This window comes from Pistacia vera, unplaced genomic scaffold (genome assembly GCF_008641045.1).
Source record: "Pistacia vera cultivar Batoury unplaced genomic scaffold, PisVer_v2 Contig373, whole genome shotgun sequence".
Classification (NCBI taxonomy): Eukaryota; Viridiplantae; Streptophyta; class Magnoliopsida; order Sapindales; family Anacardiaceae; genus Pistacia; species Pistacia vera.
Window position 1 is genome coordinate 312,471 of NW_022196194.1, and position 16,739 is coordinate 329,209.

The 16,739-nt window shown below is 33.1% G+C and overlaps 4 protein-coding genes across 4 annotated transcripts; all 4 read right to left on the reverse strand.

Moving 5' to 3' along the window:
• Positions 1–1,962: 1,962 nt before the first annotated feature.
• LOC116140511 (secreted RxLR effector protein 161-like) lies at positions 1,963–2,703 on the reverse strand. Its single transcript, XM_031426137.1, has one exon. It carries the CDS (start codon positions 2,701–2,703, stop codon positions 1,963–1,965), a length of 741 nt encoding a protein of 246 aa, XP_031281997.1.
• Positions 2,704–4,879: 2,176 nt separating this feature from the next.
• LOC116140512 (F-box protein At5g07610-like) lies at positions 4,880–6,058 on the reverse strand. Its single transcript, XM_031426139.1, has one exon. The coding sequence runs from the start codon at positions 6,056–6,058 to the stop codon at positions 4,880–4,882; it is 1,179 nt and encodes a 392-aa protein (XP_031281999.1).
• Positions 6,059–10,328: 4,270 nt separating this feature from the next.
• Positions 10,329–11,843, reverse strand: LOC116140498 (F-box protein At5g07610-like). The gene has a single exon (XM_031426125.1). It carries the CDS (start codon positions 11,802–11,804, stop codon positions 10,536–10,538), a length of 1,269 nt encoding a protein of 422 aa, XP_031281985.1. The 5' UTR covers positions 11,805–11,843; the 3' UTR covers positions 10,329–10,535.
• A 2,274-nt stretch (positions 11,844–14,117) lies between these two features.
• On the reverse strand, positions 14,118–15,581 carry LOC116140513 (F-box protein At5g07610-like). The gene is made up of 2 exons (XM_031426140.1): positions 14,568–15,581; positions 14,118–14,476 (listed from the first exon to the last, which is right to left on the reverse strand). The coding sequence occupies exons 1-2, from the start codon at positions 15,579–15,581 to the stop codon at positions 14,468–14,470; spliced, it is 1,023 nt and encodes a 340-aa protein (XP_031282000.1). The 3' UTR covers positions 14,118–14,467.
• Positions 15,582–16,739: the final 1,158 nt, after the last annotated feature.

Here is a 16,739-nt window from a genome sequence, read left to right on the forward strand (position 1 = left end):
TTTTTTTATAAAATTTATTTTTAACCCCTATAATTTATGTTTATTTTAAAATTTATAGGGGTTTTATGTAATTATATAAGGGACTAAAATGAAAATATTTAAAAAAATTTGGGCCCAGGCCGGACCCTGGAGGAGGGCCCAGTGGAGGGACCGGGCCCTCCTCCTTGGGCCTAGTCCCGTTTTTGGACCAGATTTTTGGATTAGGTTTTTGGACTCGGTCCCAAATGCCCACCTCTAAGCTAGAATAATCTTAAACTAAGCTTTAACTTTTTTATTAGGCATATGATAATATTTTAAGATATTGTTGTTATTTTATTTGAAAAATCACCTTATGATTTGCAACATTTTTTTAGTTAATATTAAATTTAGTTTTATTTAATATTTAATTTGATATAGTGAAAGGTCATCTACGGTTTTCATTTTAAATGTTTATTTAAAGATTCATATAAACTTAATTTTTTACAATATTTTACTAAACATTATATAACATTCCATACAGCATTATATTATAGAATATAGTTTAAATAATATATTACAATATAGTGTGACAAGCAAAGCGGGTATTGAATAACTCCGTTCTGCTTTTGTTTTTCTAACTTTAAATTTTAAGTTTAGTATATTATTATATGATAATTTAATATTTAATAGACTGGTCTTTCTTCTATACCAACCTCTTGCAAACAGTCTCAATTCCATTTGTCCAATTATTAACTAACAACAATATTATGCTTACTCACGATCTTATTATCCTGTGTAAATATAAAGCATAGTACGTGTACCATATGTAATTTTAACAAAAGATAGTAAGATGGTTAGTAAGATCGTGAGTAAGATAGTTAGTAAGATCGTGAGTAAGATAGTTAGTAAGATCGTGAGTAAGCATATCATTACTCTACTAACTAATTGTATTGTTGTGCTTAACCGTCAACTATTAAAAATAAAATTAAAAGATAAATCTTGTCTTCCAATATTTATATTCAAAATGTCTAAATTAAAAGTTCTTGGAAAACAATCCTGTTAATTTTATTTGTGTTATAGTTTTACTATAAAATAATTAAACAGTAATATAATGGTTTAAGATTTGAATTAATCACACCTTATGATCATATAGGTTCTGAAGCCATATTGAGAACTATAATCTAAAAATAAAAATTTAACTAAGTTTGATTTTATGGAATGAGTTTATGGCAATTCTATAGGTTGAAGGGCTGCCCAAATTGGTGACGCTAGAGTTTCATCCGTGTAGAGAAAAATCTGCACTTCTAGCAACCTAATAATCCACCAATTTCACACTCAACACACACAATAAAAAATGAAAAGAAATCAAGAACAAAGACACGGATTTTTACCGTGGTTCGCTTATCCTATATAGGATAAACTACGTCTACGTTGAGCTCCAGAAACTCAAGAGCTCGCTGCACTAAAGATTAATCCAATCTGATACAAACATATCCTACACCCAAAAACCACTCTTAAACAACGTATCTCACTCTCACAACAACCTGAAATCTTTCTTATGGGAACTCTATAAACAGATCCTCAAGAATCAAAGGGAAACGCAGCCCTTACAAGTGATTACAACCAACCACACCAAGATTACAGCCAAGCAAGAAACGATACAGAGCAAATGCTTTTCACAGAATAATAAAAAATTGAAATAAAACCTAGCAAACAAAAATAAAACGCAGCAGCAGGTATAGTGCGTTTTTCCATTCTGTTTTTAGGAGAATAAGTCCTGGCCGTCCTATGCTAAAATCCTTCAATGGTCTGAATTGTGTCTTGTGATAACATGATTAAAACGACACCGTTGCACTAAAGGTACAGCGACAACGTTTTTTGTGTGCTTCACTCTAACATTCTCCACCTTGAAGCTCCAAAAACAAAAACAATCAAAATGCTCAGTCTAATTCTCTCTAGTGCAGCTACCTCCCAAGAATCCTTCTCAGCTTTGTTATTTACTGCTTATTTTATAAACAGCAAGTTCAAACGATGTTTGAACTTTGTAACAACTACTACCTTTGTGCCCATGTCAGCTGGATTGTCCTCAGTTGATATCTTCTTCATGTCTATGATTCCTTTAGCTGCTAAATCCCTCACGAAATGATATCTAACATCCATGTACTTCGTCCTTTCGTGGTATACTGGATTTCTACTCAAGTGAATTGCACTTTGGCTGTCCGAAAACACTGCTGTCTTCTCATCAATCAACTCCACCTCAGATAGAATCCCCTTAAGCCATAATCCTTCTTTGAAGACATCTGCTATAGCAATGCATTCTGCTTCAATGGAAGAGAGAGCAACAATGGGTTGAAGCTGGGACTTCCAGCTTATGCAATTTCCTCCCAATGTGAAGTAGTATGAGGTGGTAGACTTCCTTGTGTCCATGTCTCCTGCAAAATCAGAGTTTACATATCCCACAAGATCAAGCGAGTTTCCTCTTTTCTTATATTCCAACCCAACATATATTGTACTATTAATATATTTCATTAACCATTTCAATGCTAACCAGTGTTCTATACTTGGATTGGACATAAAACGGCTAAGAAGTGAAATGGAATAAGATGGGTCAGGTCTGGTGCTAATCATGGCGTACATGATTGATCCTATCACATTGGCATAAGGTATTTTTTCCATCTTAATGAATTCAGATTCAGTCTTGGGACTTTGTGTCTTACTCAGTGTAAAATGGCTAGCTAAAGTCATGGATACTGGCTTGGAATCTGACATTCTAGATCTGGATATCAGTTTCAGTAAGTAGGAGGACTGCTGAAGTTTTAGTTCACAGTCCTCTCTTTTCCTTGTCAATGACTATCCCTAGGATCTTTTTAGCACTACCTAAGTTCTTCATGTCAAACTCAAAATTCAGCCTAGACTTCAAGTCATTTATTCTGGTTTTTGATTTACTAATTAGCAACATGTCATCTACATAAAGCAGTAAATACACAAGCATACTAGAATTTAAATCATAGTAAAAACAACTGTCATACTCACTTCTTTTGAATCCTATACTGGTAATGAAGGTGTCAAACCTTTTATACCATTGTCTAAGGGCTTGTTTAAGCCCATACAAGGATTTGTGTAACAGGCAAACATGTCTAGGACAGTTTTTGTCAATAAAACCCATAGGCTGTTTCATGAAGATTTTTTCATATAGATTACCATGCAAGAAAGCAGTTTTTACATTTAACTGTTCTAGTTCTAGTTCTAGGTCTAGATGTGCAACTATAGATAGCATGATCCTAATAGTTTTATATTTGACTACAGGGGAGAAGATTTCATTGAAATCAATCCCTTCCCTTTGGGTGTAGTCTTTTGCTACAAGCCTAGCTTTAAATCTAGGAGGATCAATAGAAATCATACAACTCTTATTAGGGTCTTAATAAACATTTTTAATAGTTTTCAATAATCGTTAAAATAATATTAAGTAACGAAAAAAGAAAATGATTATTTACGAAAATGTGAAGAATATAAACATTCTCAAATTAAATAAGAAATAATTATTTTTTTATGTCATTAACTTTGTAATTTTAATAAAAGATAAAATTATAATCAAGGAAAAGAGTTATTAGGGTTTAATAAGATAAAAAGTGGGAGGCCAATAACATAACTCTCTCATATTTTATTAAAAAACAAAACAAAAATAATATTATACAATACTATTTATACACCAAACATAATATAATATAAAAATATACATTATAACATCTTACCAAACACGAAACATTATAACATTCTTTATAATATTATATTATACAAATGCAATTGAAATAATATATTACAATACTGTGTACCAAACATGTCCAGAATTATACACCCGAACACAGAACAACACAAAGCGAGTATTTGATAAAATTTATATTTTATTTTATTTTTTAACTTGAAAATTATTTAGTATAAAAAAAAAGAAATTGACTAATGAGAGTTGTGAGCGGGCAAGTTTCGAAATCGTCCAATTAGTAACCAATGGTTTCAGTTGTGCTTTACCAATCCGTATCGTCAACTATAAGACCGTCCTACCCTATTAATCAAATTTCAGCGAAGTTAAAAAGTCAATTAAGTGACATAATTTTGCCTCGAGAAGCTTAAAAATGTTATGTGGAAAAAGGATGTCTTAACTGTTAGCCAATAGGTGATCTCTCAATTGTTGATTCTCGTACCATTTTTATTTAAAATATCTGTATGTAGACGTGGGGATCTCTCTCAACCTAATTTTTAAACCAAACTCAGGGTTCTATTTATATGAATCAGTCCTGATAATACTATAGTTTTATTTGTCATTCCTATATAACTTAGTCAAAATCCATACATCTATTCTTGATTAATTTGTTAGTTGCAACAAGGTGTCATTGATTACGCGCACCTTAGTTTCAAACATGGAATAATTATTTTAATCTATTCGGTACTTATCCTAAATAATCAATAATTAAAGGTATTTATATGCAGCCGGATTGAACCCCGTCAGCACTACAAAAACACACAGTATTGTCTCCTAACATAATCCATCTTCAGATGAAAACAAACACCCAACTCCTACAAAAATTCTTAGTGGAAAACCTGCTTGATTTTTTCTTTACTTTAGTTAGCCGGCACTGGCAGGCAACCCTCTTCTGTAATTAGTTAATATATTATATACATAAGTACTTGGTCAATTATAACATGCAAGCCACGAAAATAAGCAAAATTTTAAACGAATTTGTTCTTTCTAATTAATATTATATGTAATCAACAATGAAATGTTCAACAAGAACAAATGAATTATAATTATTCAAATTGAATGAAGTAAATTCACATTAATTATACATCTTATAGTAAACATACACTTGCTGATATCACAAAAGAAGAAAAGAATAAAAAAACCCCTATATTGAAAATTTAATCATCAAACGGAGGCAAGGCTCTCTATGTATTGAAAAGCAGCAGTACCGACAAAATCAAAATCGGTCACTTGTCCATTTCCACCTTGATGTTCAGAATCATGACTTGGAGCAAAGTCATGGATCTTGTTGAAACTCTTATCCTTGAAATTGTAACGTATTACCTTTGCAGGTAGATGTACCACCAAGTACGATTCCTCATCGTTTTCTTCCCTTACAACACATAATGTCGAAAATAGATAGTAATGTAAGTCCGTCTGAAAGTTCTTAATCATCTCAGGATATGATGTTACTATCGGACTAAGATCAACCTGATACTTCACGATCCACCTGCAGCAATCCTCTCTTTTCTCCATTTCGTAGATATTGAATATAGTGTTGAAAGGGCTGTAAATCTCAATGAGATGCAAATGGCCTCGAGATGTTCCCAAATACCAACTCCACTTCTCATCCAATCCGTTAATATTAGGAGGCATTGGCATTTCTCGGACTTCCTCTTTATCCATGTCAAAATATATAGATGGACTCCAAGATTTGCACCAGTAAATGGCATTGTTCCAGAAAACACCCTCCATGAAAAATGGAGTATTCGGATAATTAAAAGAAGAATTGCATACTCTCCAAGTCCCAGTCTGGGATGAGTAAATCTCTATCTGAAAAGAACTTTCAGAAAGATTGCAATCTTTCACACAAACGACTTTGTAATAAGGTGACTTGGAAGGATCAAATGCTAAGACAACATCGCGACACAATGCCCCGTTGTCATTAGGGATTGGAGGAAGCATAGTGTATTTGTTTGTGGTGGGGTTGTACACAAAATAGTCGGGGCGACGAGCATTTTCTTGCAAAGAACTGCACAATAACAGACCGTTGCAGGATTGTTTGATGTGAACCCGAGATGGGAGGTTTCCGAAAGTGAGAGATTTGAAGGGAGCACGAGAAGTATTGGAACCAAGGTTGATGAAATTATATTCTGGACCGTTGTTGCGACGCATAAGCAGGCCAGTAATGGGTTTAGGGAGACGGCCGAGGCGGAGGGACAAGTTGGGACTGGTGATGATGGACAGCCAGTTTTTGGAAACGGATTTGAAATTGAGCAAAGATTTGACAGGGAGGCAAACGAGTATCTCAGTTAAAAGATCTTCATTGTTGGCAATTATTTCTGCGGAAGAGAAGGCCGACATAGCTTTAGGTTTCTGTGAGTTTGTTTTGGTTGAGAGAATATGAATTCAGAAGAGATTGAATGGGTTAATATTTCCTCTTGGCATACTTATATATAGGTCAATCACAAGTTTGGTGGGAGCAAGTCAGCAAGCCAGTTCTTAAATGTTTCCAAATTTAAGTAGTTGGATACGATTCTTTCAATATGATTGCTCATAAAATTAAAACTGACCAAGTCTAATTCAAAACCGCTGCCGAGTTGTTACCAGTCCATTTTATTTACGATAAATCCTGGTCAACAACAATTAATAATCGCCATGAGATAAATATGATATAAAAAATTTTCTGGTTTTCAGTCGTATTATAATCAATTTTCAAGAATATTGATGTTAACGTGTTAACTACATTTCTACTCGTATAATGGTAGAAATTCAAATGCGAGTTAAAATCCAAACCTGCGTGCGGCTGCCTCAATTTGAATAATTCTAGTAAGGCCTACCATCTCACAGTACACCTCCATCGATGTTTCTATTTTAGTCTACGTTTGGAGGGTTTCAATTACTCCCCTTATCTTATTGGCGTTAATTTATAAAATTTATTCCATATGATTAATATCAAATCCATCCATTTTGTTCTGAAAGTTTTAAAAACACGCTTACCCCTTGAGATATGTTGGGATTCCATTAAAATTTAAAATTAAGAGTCTATTTTATCCCTTCCCATCACTTACCAATTTAAAAATATTTTTTTATTCCTCCTACCTTATAGTTTTTATAAAACATGAAAATGGTAGAATAGCTTCCACATAATTTATTATTTTTGTTTTAATTTATTTTGAAGGAAAAGACTTAATTTTACCAAAATTATTAATTTTTCATTAAATGTGTTGTATGAAAATGTAGCCTTCCCTAAGAAAATATAATTGCAAGTTCAGAGTGATTTTTTGGATTTGGATATTTATTGAGTGAAAGATTTAGGAAATTTGTTGAGTGAGTAAGTGATGGAAGGTTAAATAGAATTTTAATATAAAAATTGGATAGAACCATAACCTTGACATATCACTGACAGCAAGGTTGTTTTTAATACTTTTATAACAAAATGGATGAATACGATATTAATCGATCTTATAAAGAGTAAATAAAGTAGACCATACATAATAAATCAATTAGAACCAATAAGAGGACGTATTGGATAGTTCTTGGAATGTGAGTGACTACATTGAATTGAGGAGGTGTGGTAGTTGGGTAATAAATAAATATAAAAATAATGAAGCCATAGGCATGCCGCATGCATAAGCATACAAAGAAGGTGGTTTGTTTTGACCGGAATTTCATAGAGTGGGTCAGATTGATGTGATAAGACAAGTATTTATTGCTTGACACATTAGGTTTATTATATCCATTTTATTTTCGGATAAGGTTCAGCGTTTTCAATATTTTTTTGATATATAGTTTAATTGGTCAACTAGAACCAGCCGGCCCAGGATATACTTAGAATTTAGAAAGTTGAAGGAAACAGCTCCTGTAATCGAACTATTGTAACGCCAGTAAATTATATTATTGTAATGAAGAGAATGTCTGTTTCTTTTAAATTTCAACAAAAGATTAAGCATTCTAAAATATGATATAATCATATATCTAAATACTGACTAAGAAGCCAAAGATTATATTCTTACTAATACAATATGGTCAATTATGATATATACAATACACTTATTATAACATCGAATTTTATTTTTAATTACACCAATGCTTCAGTGCTGAATCATGTTTTATATTTTTTAGAAATATTTTATGATTATGATTATAAGTAAGACATGTTAAACAAACAAATATTCATATTTTTAATATTTCAGGATACTACACCAAATATATTTTCAAATTTTTTGAATAATATATCAAACCTATTTCTATATTTATAATATTTGATCCTCATTTTTTAAAACTATTTTTAAATCATGTCATAAACGGACCCTTAAGGTACTCTTAAAATACAGGCAATAATTATGCCTTTTATTCTCATTTGCCTCTCTCTTTTCTTTTATTAATTTATTTTTATAAAAAAAATACTACTCTTACAAAGTAATATGTCATTGGGTTGTGAAAATATAAAATCAATTTATTAAATAAAAATTAATGATGTCAGTAAATGGGTAATAACACTGTCACTTTAAATACTTAACTTGGTATACAAAGCTTTGTAAGAATAATAAGACTTTGAAAACCATTATTAAGACTATGAAAACCGCCAATATTGAGCAAGGAGACAATGACTACTTCATTAGTCTTGCTTTTGACAAAATTAACCTTAAATAGAATTCTTATGAAGAATACTATAAGTTGTGAGTACACTACTACATTTGATCCTATTGCTCCATATTTAGAGTTACTAAAAAGACCCCCTTAGATAATAGATACTCGTAAGTCGTAACGATGCAAAATCCTTTGTTGTCCCTAGACTTTAACAAAATCGATAACTCACACCGTTGCAAAGACTAAACACCCCTTGACCCTAAATTTCTGCCCCCGCCAAATCCCACCCCAAAGGTTTGTCCAAACTTGAAAACCCTCTCGAGCTTATGTTATAACTGTTTTACCTCTCATCTGACACCTTTAACAGGAATTTATTATCCTCTGACAAATAACAGGGGGTTCTACGTTGATACTAGTACCTGAGGGGGTTTTAGATTAGCCAAATCTTGGGGGGTTTAATTAATTATACCTTTGACTTTCAAATTTGTAATTAATGAATTTTCTGTTCTTTATTATTTTATATGTTGTGACTGTCTTCATGTCTTTATTCATTACAAAATCTTAATTATTTTTCTCTAAGAACTGGCTCTCACATCTTAATATATACAGTATAAGATTTATTGAAAATAATAATTTTAGTTTTCGGCCATTTGTATTTTTTGAACCAAATGTATATTTTCGATTTGTTAAATTATTACGGATTTAAAATTGTAATTTAAATCAAAATTTATTGTCATATGTAAAATCCCAATTATTGGATTGAATTATCAAGAATAAAAATTCTTATTTTATAAAAAAATAAGACAAATCATTTACTGTTATGTAAGTTTTTGAATTATAAACCTTTTAAGTTATGGGGTGCTAAAATTCATTTTCAGAAATGAGTAGACAAAATTCATCATCTAATTTAATAGACCATTGCAAGATTGCTGGATATTGATCCCTGAATCTGATGAGTCGTTTTCAAAAGTGAGAGATTTAAAGGGAGCAGGAGAAGGACTAGAACTAAGATTGATGAAATAATATACTGGACGGCCAAGGTGACGGATAAAGAGACCAGTGAAGGATTTAGGGAAAAGGTTTAGGCGGAGTAAACTGAATTGAGAAAGGACTAAAAATACACGCGGCTGAATGGACAGATCAAAATGCCAGTAGAGAAGCTATCCCCATGAAGGAATTTTCCCCAATATGAGATGCTACAAGTATTACATGTTGAGATTCATTACCTAAATTCACAAGAGAAGAATAGCAAATTACGTAATTACCTCAGAAACACCATTAAACAGAAGCAAGACTTTCTATGTGCTACTATCAGCGTAACTTCCATCTCCAGAATCACACTCAATTTCACATTCACTTGGAACAAAATCATAAATCTTCTTGAAACTCTTTTTCTCGAAATTGTAATGTATTATCTTTCCAGGTAAGTGCACCACCAAAAATGATTCCTCCTCATTTTCTTCCCTGACAACGCATACTGTCGAAAATTTATAGTAGTTGAAGTCCTCTGCATCAAGATGGCTTCTAACCATCTCAGGCTTCGTTAATTCTCTGGAGAATTGAAATTTACTTGTAGCTTTATTCTTCTGCATCAAGTTCACAGATCAACCCAAAGCAAGTCTTTGGTCAATTTTTTTTTTTTTTTTTTTTTTTTAAAAATTTTCTCCTCATTTGCAGTTTCACATGATTCTTCAAAACTGTTTACTGATGTACTTACCAGTCCTCTATCTAATCCGTTTTGAGCTGTCGAAGCTTCCACTTTTTTTATCCCTGTCAGTTTGGGTCAACCATAACAATATTCATTTTCTAAGATAATTTGATACTTTTAAATGGAGAAACAGGGATGGGATGAGGAAGCGTCTACCCATGGGTATTCCCCAATACCAACCAACTGAAATAATGAAGGGAGTTGGTGGAAAACGGAAGTTTATAATTCAAAGTCGATAGTGTGAATCTCTTTTTTACTATGATAAATCTCTTCTTCTGTATTTTTCCTTTTATTTTATTGTAGAATTTGGTATAAATTGTGATGCTAAAACAATAATTAATTTTTTATATTCTTCGACTTTGACCAGGCAGCTGAGTGGGATTCAAAAATCAAAAGGGCTTTTCGATTTACACTATAACATTTTTCGAGTGTTCCCACAGAAGCAATGACAGCATTTTGGGATGCTCGACAAGAACTTAGAAGCCATTGGGCTATGCACTTTAAAGCAGAATATATATATATGTTGAGCAGAAACGATCACTAAACACAAGCAAGACTTTCTATGTATTGAAAAGCATACAACCGTGCGAATTCGATTCCAGTTATGTACCGTCCATCTCCAAAATCACACTGAAATTCAAATTCACTTGGAACAAAATCATAAATCTTCTTGAAACTCCTATTCTTGAAATTGTAACGTATTACCTTCCCAGGTATGTGCACCACCAAACATGAATCGTCCTCATTTTCTTCCCTTACAACACATATTGTCGAAATTTTATAGTAGTTGTAGCCTTCTGGATCAGCTTGGCTCCTAATCATCTCAGGAAATGTTGTTGCAACTTGACGAAGATCAACGCGATACTTTACGAACCATCCAGAGCAGTCATTCTCCATTTCATAAACATTAAACAAAGCAGGACCATAATTCTCAATAAGATGCAAATGGCCTCGAGAAATTCCCAAGTAATAGAAGCACCTCACGCCCCATCCCTCAACAGCAGGGAGCAATGGCATTTCCTGCATTTTCTCTTCATCAATGTTGAAACATAACCGCTCATTAATCCAGTATATGGAACCCTTCCAAAACACACCATTCGTTAGACTCTGATAAAATGTGTAACTTAAATAAACCGGAACATTGTATGTAGCTTTAGATAGTCTCCATGTCCCCGTTTTTGATGAGAAAATCTCTATCCTATAACTTTCATCTTCGAAATTTTGACAATTTTGTACATAAATGACTTCGTAGTGGGGTGATTTTGAAGGATCAAATGCTAAATTAAAACCAGAGTTTCTACTATCAACAAGGGGTGGAGGAAGCATAGTGTATTGGTGTGTGGTGGGGTTGTAAACATAATAGTCGGGGCGACCCGCACTTCCTTTAATACAACTGCATAATAATAGACCATTGCATGATTGCTCGATAGTGATCCCTGAATCTGATGATGGGTTGTTTCCAAAAGTGAGAGATTTGAAGGGAGCAGGAGAAGGACTGGAACCAAGATTGATGAAATAATATTCTGGACTGCCGAGGCCACGCATAAAGAGGCCAGTGATGGGTTGAGGGACAGGGCTTAGGCGGAGTAGAAAGTAAGGATCCGATATAAGGGACAGCCAATGTTTTGATACAGACTTGAATTTCAGCAACGATTTGATCGGAAGGCGATGAAGTATTTCCGTTAAAAGATCGTCATTGTTTGCAACTGTTTCAACTGATGATGATGTTCGGAAACGGAAAGAAGAGGAGGCGGTGATGGTTATGTCTGATTTTGTTTTAATTGAGCGCATGGTGGAGAAGATGGCCATGGGAAAATTCAAGCTCTGTTAATTTGAAGGAGAAATGGAAATTCACTTTATATATAGCTTCCTTCTTTATCTTTATCTAGATGAAAGATTCTGCAGCACCTAAGTTCACACAACAACCCAAAGCACGTATTTGGTCAAGGATTCTTTTTTTTTTTTTATTTTTTATTTTAATAGAATTTTTTAAAGTTGTTTTCTTACGACAAAATCACGAAACTGACCAGTCCTCTATCAAATTCTTTAATGAGCAGTTGAGCTTCCATTTTCTTTCAAATAAATCAACGTCAACTATTTAACAATCGCCATAGTATATTGACCAAAACAAGTTGCTGATTAATTAATGTACAGATGCTGATGCAAGATAATGAATAAAACTGAAACTGTCGAAGTTCTTTATTATGTCTTCATCGGATGCTAGCTACTGCAAATAATTAACTCTCTCTTATTAAAAATTAAACATTGCGAACTCGTTATTACTTTGCTGCATCATCTGTTTCATGAGTTTCAAAGTTGGTGGTTTTTTCTAAATAATCACTCACCTTCAAAGATGGCAGGCGTGTTTTGTCGGCCTCTTAATCAACTTTGACCAAATTGAGGGAATGCTTTGCTTATTCAACTTTGATCTCAATTCAGGGCAGCTGGAACCTTGGGTGAGAACATGTCGATTACTCTTTTTCCAGTATTACGAGGAGGACTTCTACCTTCTGTAATTGACTGGGAATATAATGCTTTCTTATTTAAGTTTTGTAGATTCGGTTTAGATATTGCTTCCTAAATGCAACATAAGATAGAACCTTAATTAAGTTGAACAAGTCAATTCTCTACAAAAATCTTGCTTGCTGGAAACGTACTTCATCTTATATATATAGAATAAATCTGAAGATGAACATGTTTTTTATTGGTTCAAACTTAGTCAAATTTATCTTTAAAGGAAAAATTGTCTTTGTCCTTATAATTTCTTCATAAATATTGTTTGTTTAATTGTTTAAGTAAAGTCAAGAGAGATTTAAGTGTAGACTGACTTTGAGAGCTTATATGTGGAGAGATTAGGGTTTGTGCTCTTGGAAGACTTGGATGGATAAGCCTCAAACATTGAATTTGGCTTGAGATTGAGTGAAAATTTGTATAGTTGACTATTATAAGTGTCAAAGTGTCTTATTCTTCATATAGTCAAATCATTAAACCATCATTATCGCTCGTTGATGTAAGTCATTTAGCCGAATCATGTATGTCACTGTGTCGATTTGTTTTGTTTGTTTTGATCGTTACTTTTTATATTGTTAATATTTTATAATCATTTAGGTTAGGACATAATTGTTCTAATCTTAAGATTCTTGGTTAACTTTCCTACTCCAAGTGTTCGACAAATTGCCACACTTAGATTTTTTGCAACAGAACAATGCCCTCAAAATCTTGTGCGTGATTTAATGAATATTAGCAATGAACAAAAAATAAAGAATCATAAATAAGAATACAAGACAATTTTTGAAGTGGTTCAGTAAGTTAGAACTTGAGCCAACGTCCACTATTATCTTATTATTTTTGAGAGCTTACAAAGAACAGTATAATTTCTAGGAAAATTTGCTCACAACAATTGCTCAGCTCTCCTACAAACAAGTTATGATAAGTTTATATAACACCCATTTACATGATAGAGTTGAAATAAGATTCAAATACGTAGAATTAGGAAATTGCATGATCTTCGGCTACCTTAGTTGGAGTCTAAGTCAATCTGAATATCTTCCTTCCAAATTGAGCAAATTTAAACATCTTCTCTCTTAATAGGGAATTATCTTTTCCTGATTGACCGCACAACATGATTCGTATTGAATATAAACATTTTGAATTATTAACCAATACAAGAAAAAAAGACACGCTGTGTGGGAATCCCGTCGGCAATACGAACCGGCTCAAATAATGATGGGGTGCAAAATGGAAGTCAAAATGATAAATCCCTTATTTTACTTGTTACATTTGTTCTGTTTAGGAATTTCGTGAGTTAAGAGTGTTGGTGTTAAAACAATAATTAATTGCAAATTTTGCTTAGCAACCATATGATTTGTGTAATGAGCTTCATCCAACTATTTTCATAAGGAATCGATGTTTTATGTAGTTCAACTCTGAAGAGACAGCTGGGATTCAATAGGGTTTTTACAATTACGGTAAAAATATTTTGCAAAATGCTCCCGCAGGAGCAATGACAATATTTAGGGATGTGTAGGCTATCATTTTGACAGCAGCACTATTGATTAAACCAATCGTCCTAATATTACAATGACACATTATTAGGATCCCACATGAGGTTTATAAAGGCTTGATAAAGGCTTGGTAAGCCAATTTTCCAAAGAGAACCCAAGCCCATGAAAGACTATTGTCCAGCCCAATTATTATCAAAAGCCCACTACCTAACCCATTTTCTATCCGTTCCTATCACACATCAAATAAATTTTGAAGATGAACACAGCATTCTGAGATACTTTGATGTTTAATAAGAATTGAGTTATAAATAAAAATCTGCATTATTCATCATCATGAACATATATATTGAAATTCTAGATCTGAATTCACTAGGTAAGAGTTGCAGGCTTATGAGCAGCAACGTCGTTAAACCCAAGCAAGACTTTCTCTGTGTTGAAAAGCACGGATTCGTGCAAATTCGACTGCAGTTACATAAGCTTCACCAAAAGGACTCTCACATTCAAATTCATTTTTAACAAAATCATAAATCTTCTTGAAACTCTTATCGTTGAAATTGTAACGTAATACCTTTCCAGGTATGTGCACCACCAAATAAGATTCCTCCTCATTTTCTTCCCTCACAACATATATTGTCGAAATTTTATAGTGTTGAATGTGCTCTGGATTAATATGGCTCCTAATCATCTCAGGAAATGTTGTTGCAGCTTGACGAAGGTCAACGCGATACTTTATGAACCACCCAGAGTAATCATTCTCCATTTCATAAACATTAAACAGAGCAGCACAGGGAGCATAATTCTCAATAAGATGCAAATGGTCTCGAGAAACTCCCAAGTAATAAAAACTCCTCCAGTATTGTCCATCAGGAATAGGAGGCACGGGCATTTCTTGTACTTCCTCTTTATCAATGTTGAAATGTAAAGACGGGTCCTGCTCATTAATCCAGTGAATGTAACCGTTCCAATAGACACCATCCGTGAAACTTGCATAATATGAAACAATGAAAGTAGCTCTTGATAGTCTCCATGTCCGCTTTTTCGATGAGAAAATATCTATCTGATAACTGTCATCTTCAAAATTATTACAATTTTTCACACAAATGATTGTGTAATGGGGTGATTTTAAAGGATCAAATGCTAAATTAAAACCAAAATAACAGACTCCAGTATCAAGAGGGGGTGGAGGAAGCATAGTGTATTCCTGTGTGGTGGGGTTGTAAACATAGTGGTCATCGGGTTTTTTGCTATTAGACCTGCTACATAATAATAGACCATTGCAAGATTGCCTGATGGTGATCTCGAAATCTGATGGGTTATTACCCAAAGTGAGATATTTAAAGGGAGCGGGAGAAGGACTAGAGCTAAGATTGATGAAATAATATTCTTTACAGCTAAGGCCGCGCATAAAGAGGCCAGTGATGGGTTGAGGGATAAGGCTGAAGCGGAGTGAAAAGTTGGGATTGGAGATGAGGGACAGCCAGTGTTTGGATACAGATTTGAATTTCACCAAAGATTTGAGTGGAAGGCAAAGAAGTATTTCCGTTAAAAGATCATCATTGTTTGCAATTATTTCTGCTGACATTGATGCTTGGTGTTGGGAAGAGAAGGAGGTGGTGATAGTTGAGACTGAGCTTGTTTTCATGGTGGAAAAAGAGTAGCCGAATTCAGAGGTTATGTTGTACAACTTCAGCCTGGTTTTCATTTGTGGAAGAGTGGAAAAGATTCTTATGGCTTTGTTCTTCACCTGGGCGTGTCAGAAAGTTTGGGCAGCAAGAAATTTCACAAAACAACGGAAAGCGAATCTTTGGTCAACGTTTTCTTTTATATTTTGTCGAGATTCATATATAAAACCGAACAATCCTCCTCTACCAAATCATTTCAGCTGTCAAGGGTCAATATTCTACTTTTTTCTGATCAGGGTTACCTTACCTCTTACAAAAACATAGCGACCAAGTAAAAGTTGAATGGCATTAGCCGCATTAGAGAAGCAACGTTCAGAATTAGCTGTGTAAAAGTGTAATGGATTTTGTTATTATAATATATATTTTAATTATAATTTATTTTGTTAAAAATAATTGAATTCATATTTCTTTTTCTTTTTATCTAGTTTATTTTAAATAATTATTTATAGTTCATTGTACAAATTATAACATTTATAGTTTTATTACTCAATTTTCTTTTGGGAAAATAATTAAATTTACTTTTTGATTATTTTCTAATTTGTTTGAATATTTAGTTTTTAAACTTAATTTGCCATCGATGAGGTTAAAATTAAAAAAAAAAAAAAAAATTATCGTATCATTACTGATCTCTACTTGAATATACAATCCAAACTTTTCAATATATTATACTTTATAATAGTTAAAATTTATATTTTAAAAGAGTCACATAGTTATATATAGAGGCAATATATTATACCATATTTGGCAGGGCTTCTCGAAAAAGAACTCATGGCTTATAAAAGCTTTGTACAATAGAGCTTATAGAATATAATTAGAGGCAAGATACAAAATAAAATTCTTAAATATGGCTTCAGGCGAAGGAAACCCATCACCAGATTCCGCAGAAAATATTGATGCTCTTATTTAAAATAACAATATTGCAAAGAAACTCACTACTTTGAAGCATAATCTTGTTTAATGAGTGTTTTTCAAACATTAATTTCTCATGACAACTTCTGACTTCAGTAACAAGAAACGATATTCCTGAGGTTAAAATGCTTCCTCTAATGCCATGAGAA

Excerpts from the sequence above, each read along its gene's own strand:
- LOC116140498 (XM_031426125.1), bottom strand. The coding sequence starts at position 11,804 with ATGGCCATCTTCTCCACCATGCGCTCAATTAAAACAAAATCAGACATA.
- LOC116140513 (XM_031426140.1), bottom strand. The coding sequence starts at position 15,581 with ATGTCAGCAGAAATAATTGCAAACAATGATGATCTTTTAACGGAAATA.
- LOC116140512 (XM_031426139.1), bottom strand. The coding sequence starts at position 6,058 with ATGTCGGCCTTCTCTTCCGCAGAAATAATTGCCAACAATGAAGATCTT.
- LOC116140511 (XM_031426137.1), bottom strand. The coding sequence starts at position 2,703 with ATGACTTTAGCTAGCCATTTTACACTGAGTAAGACACAAAGTCCCAAG.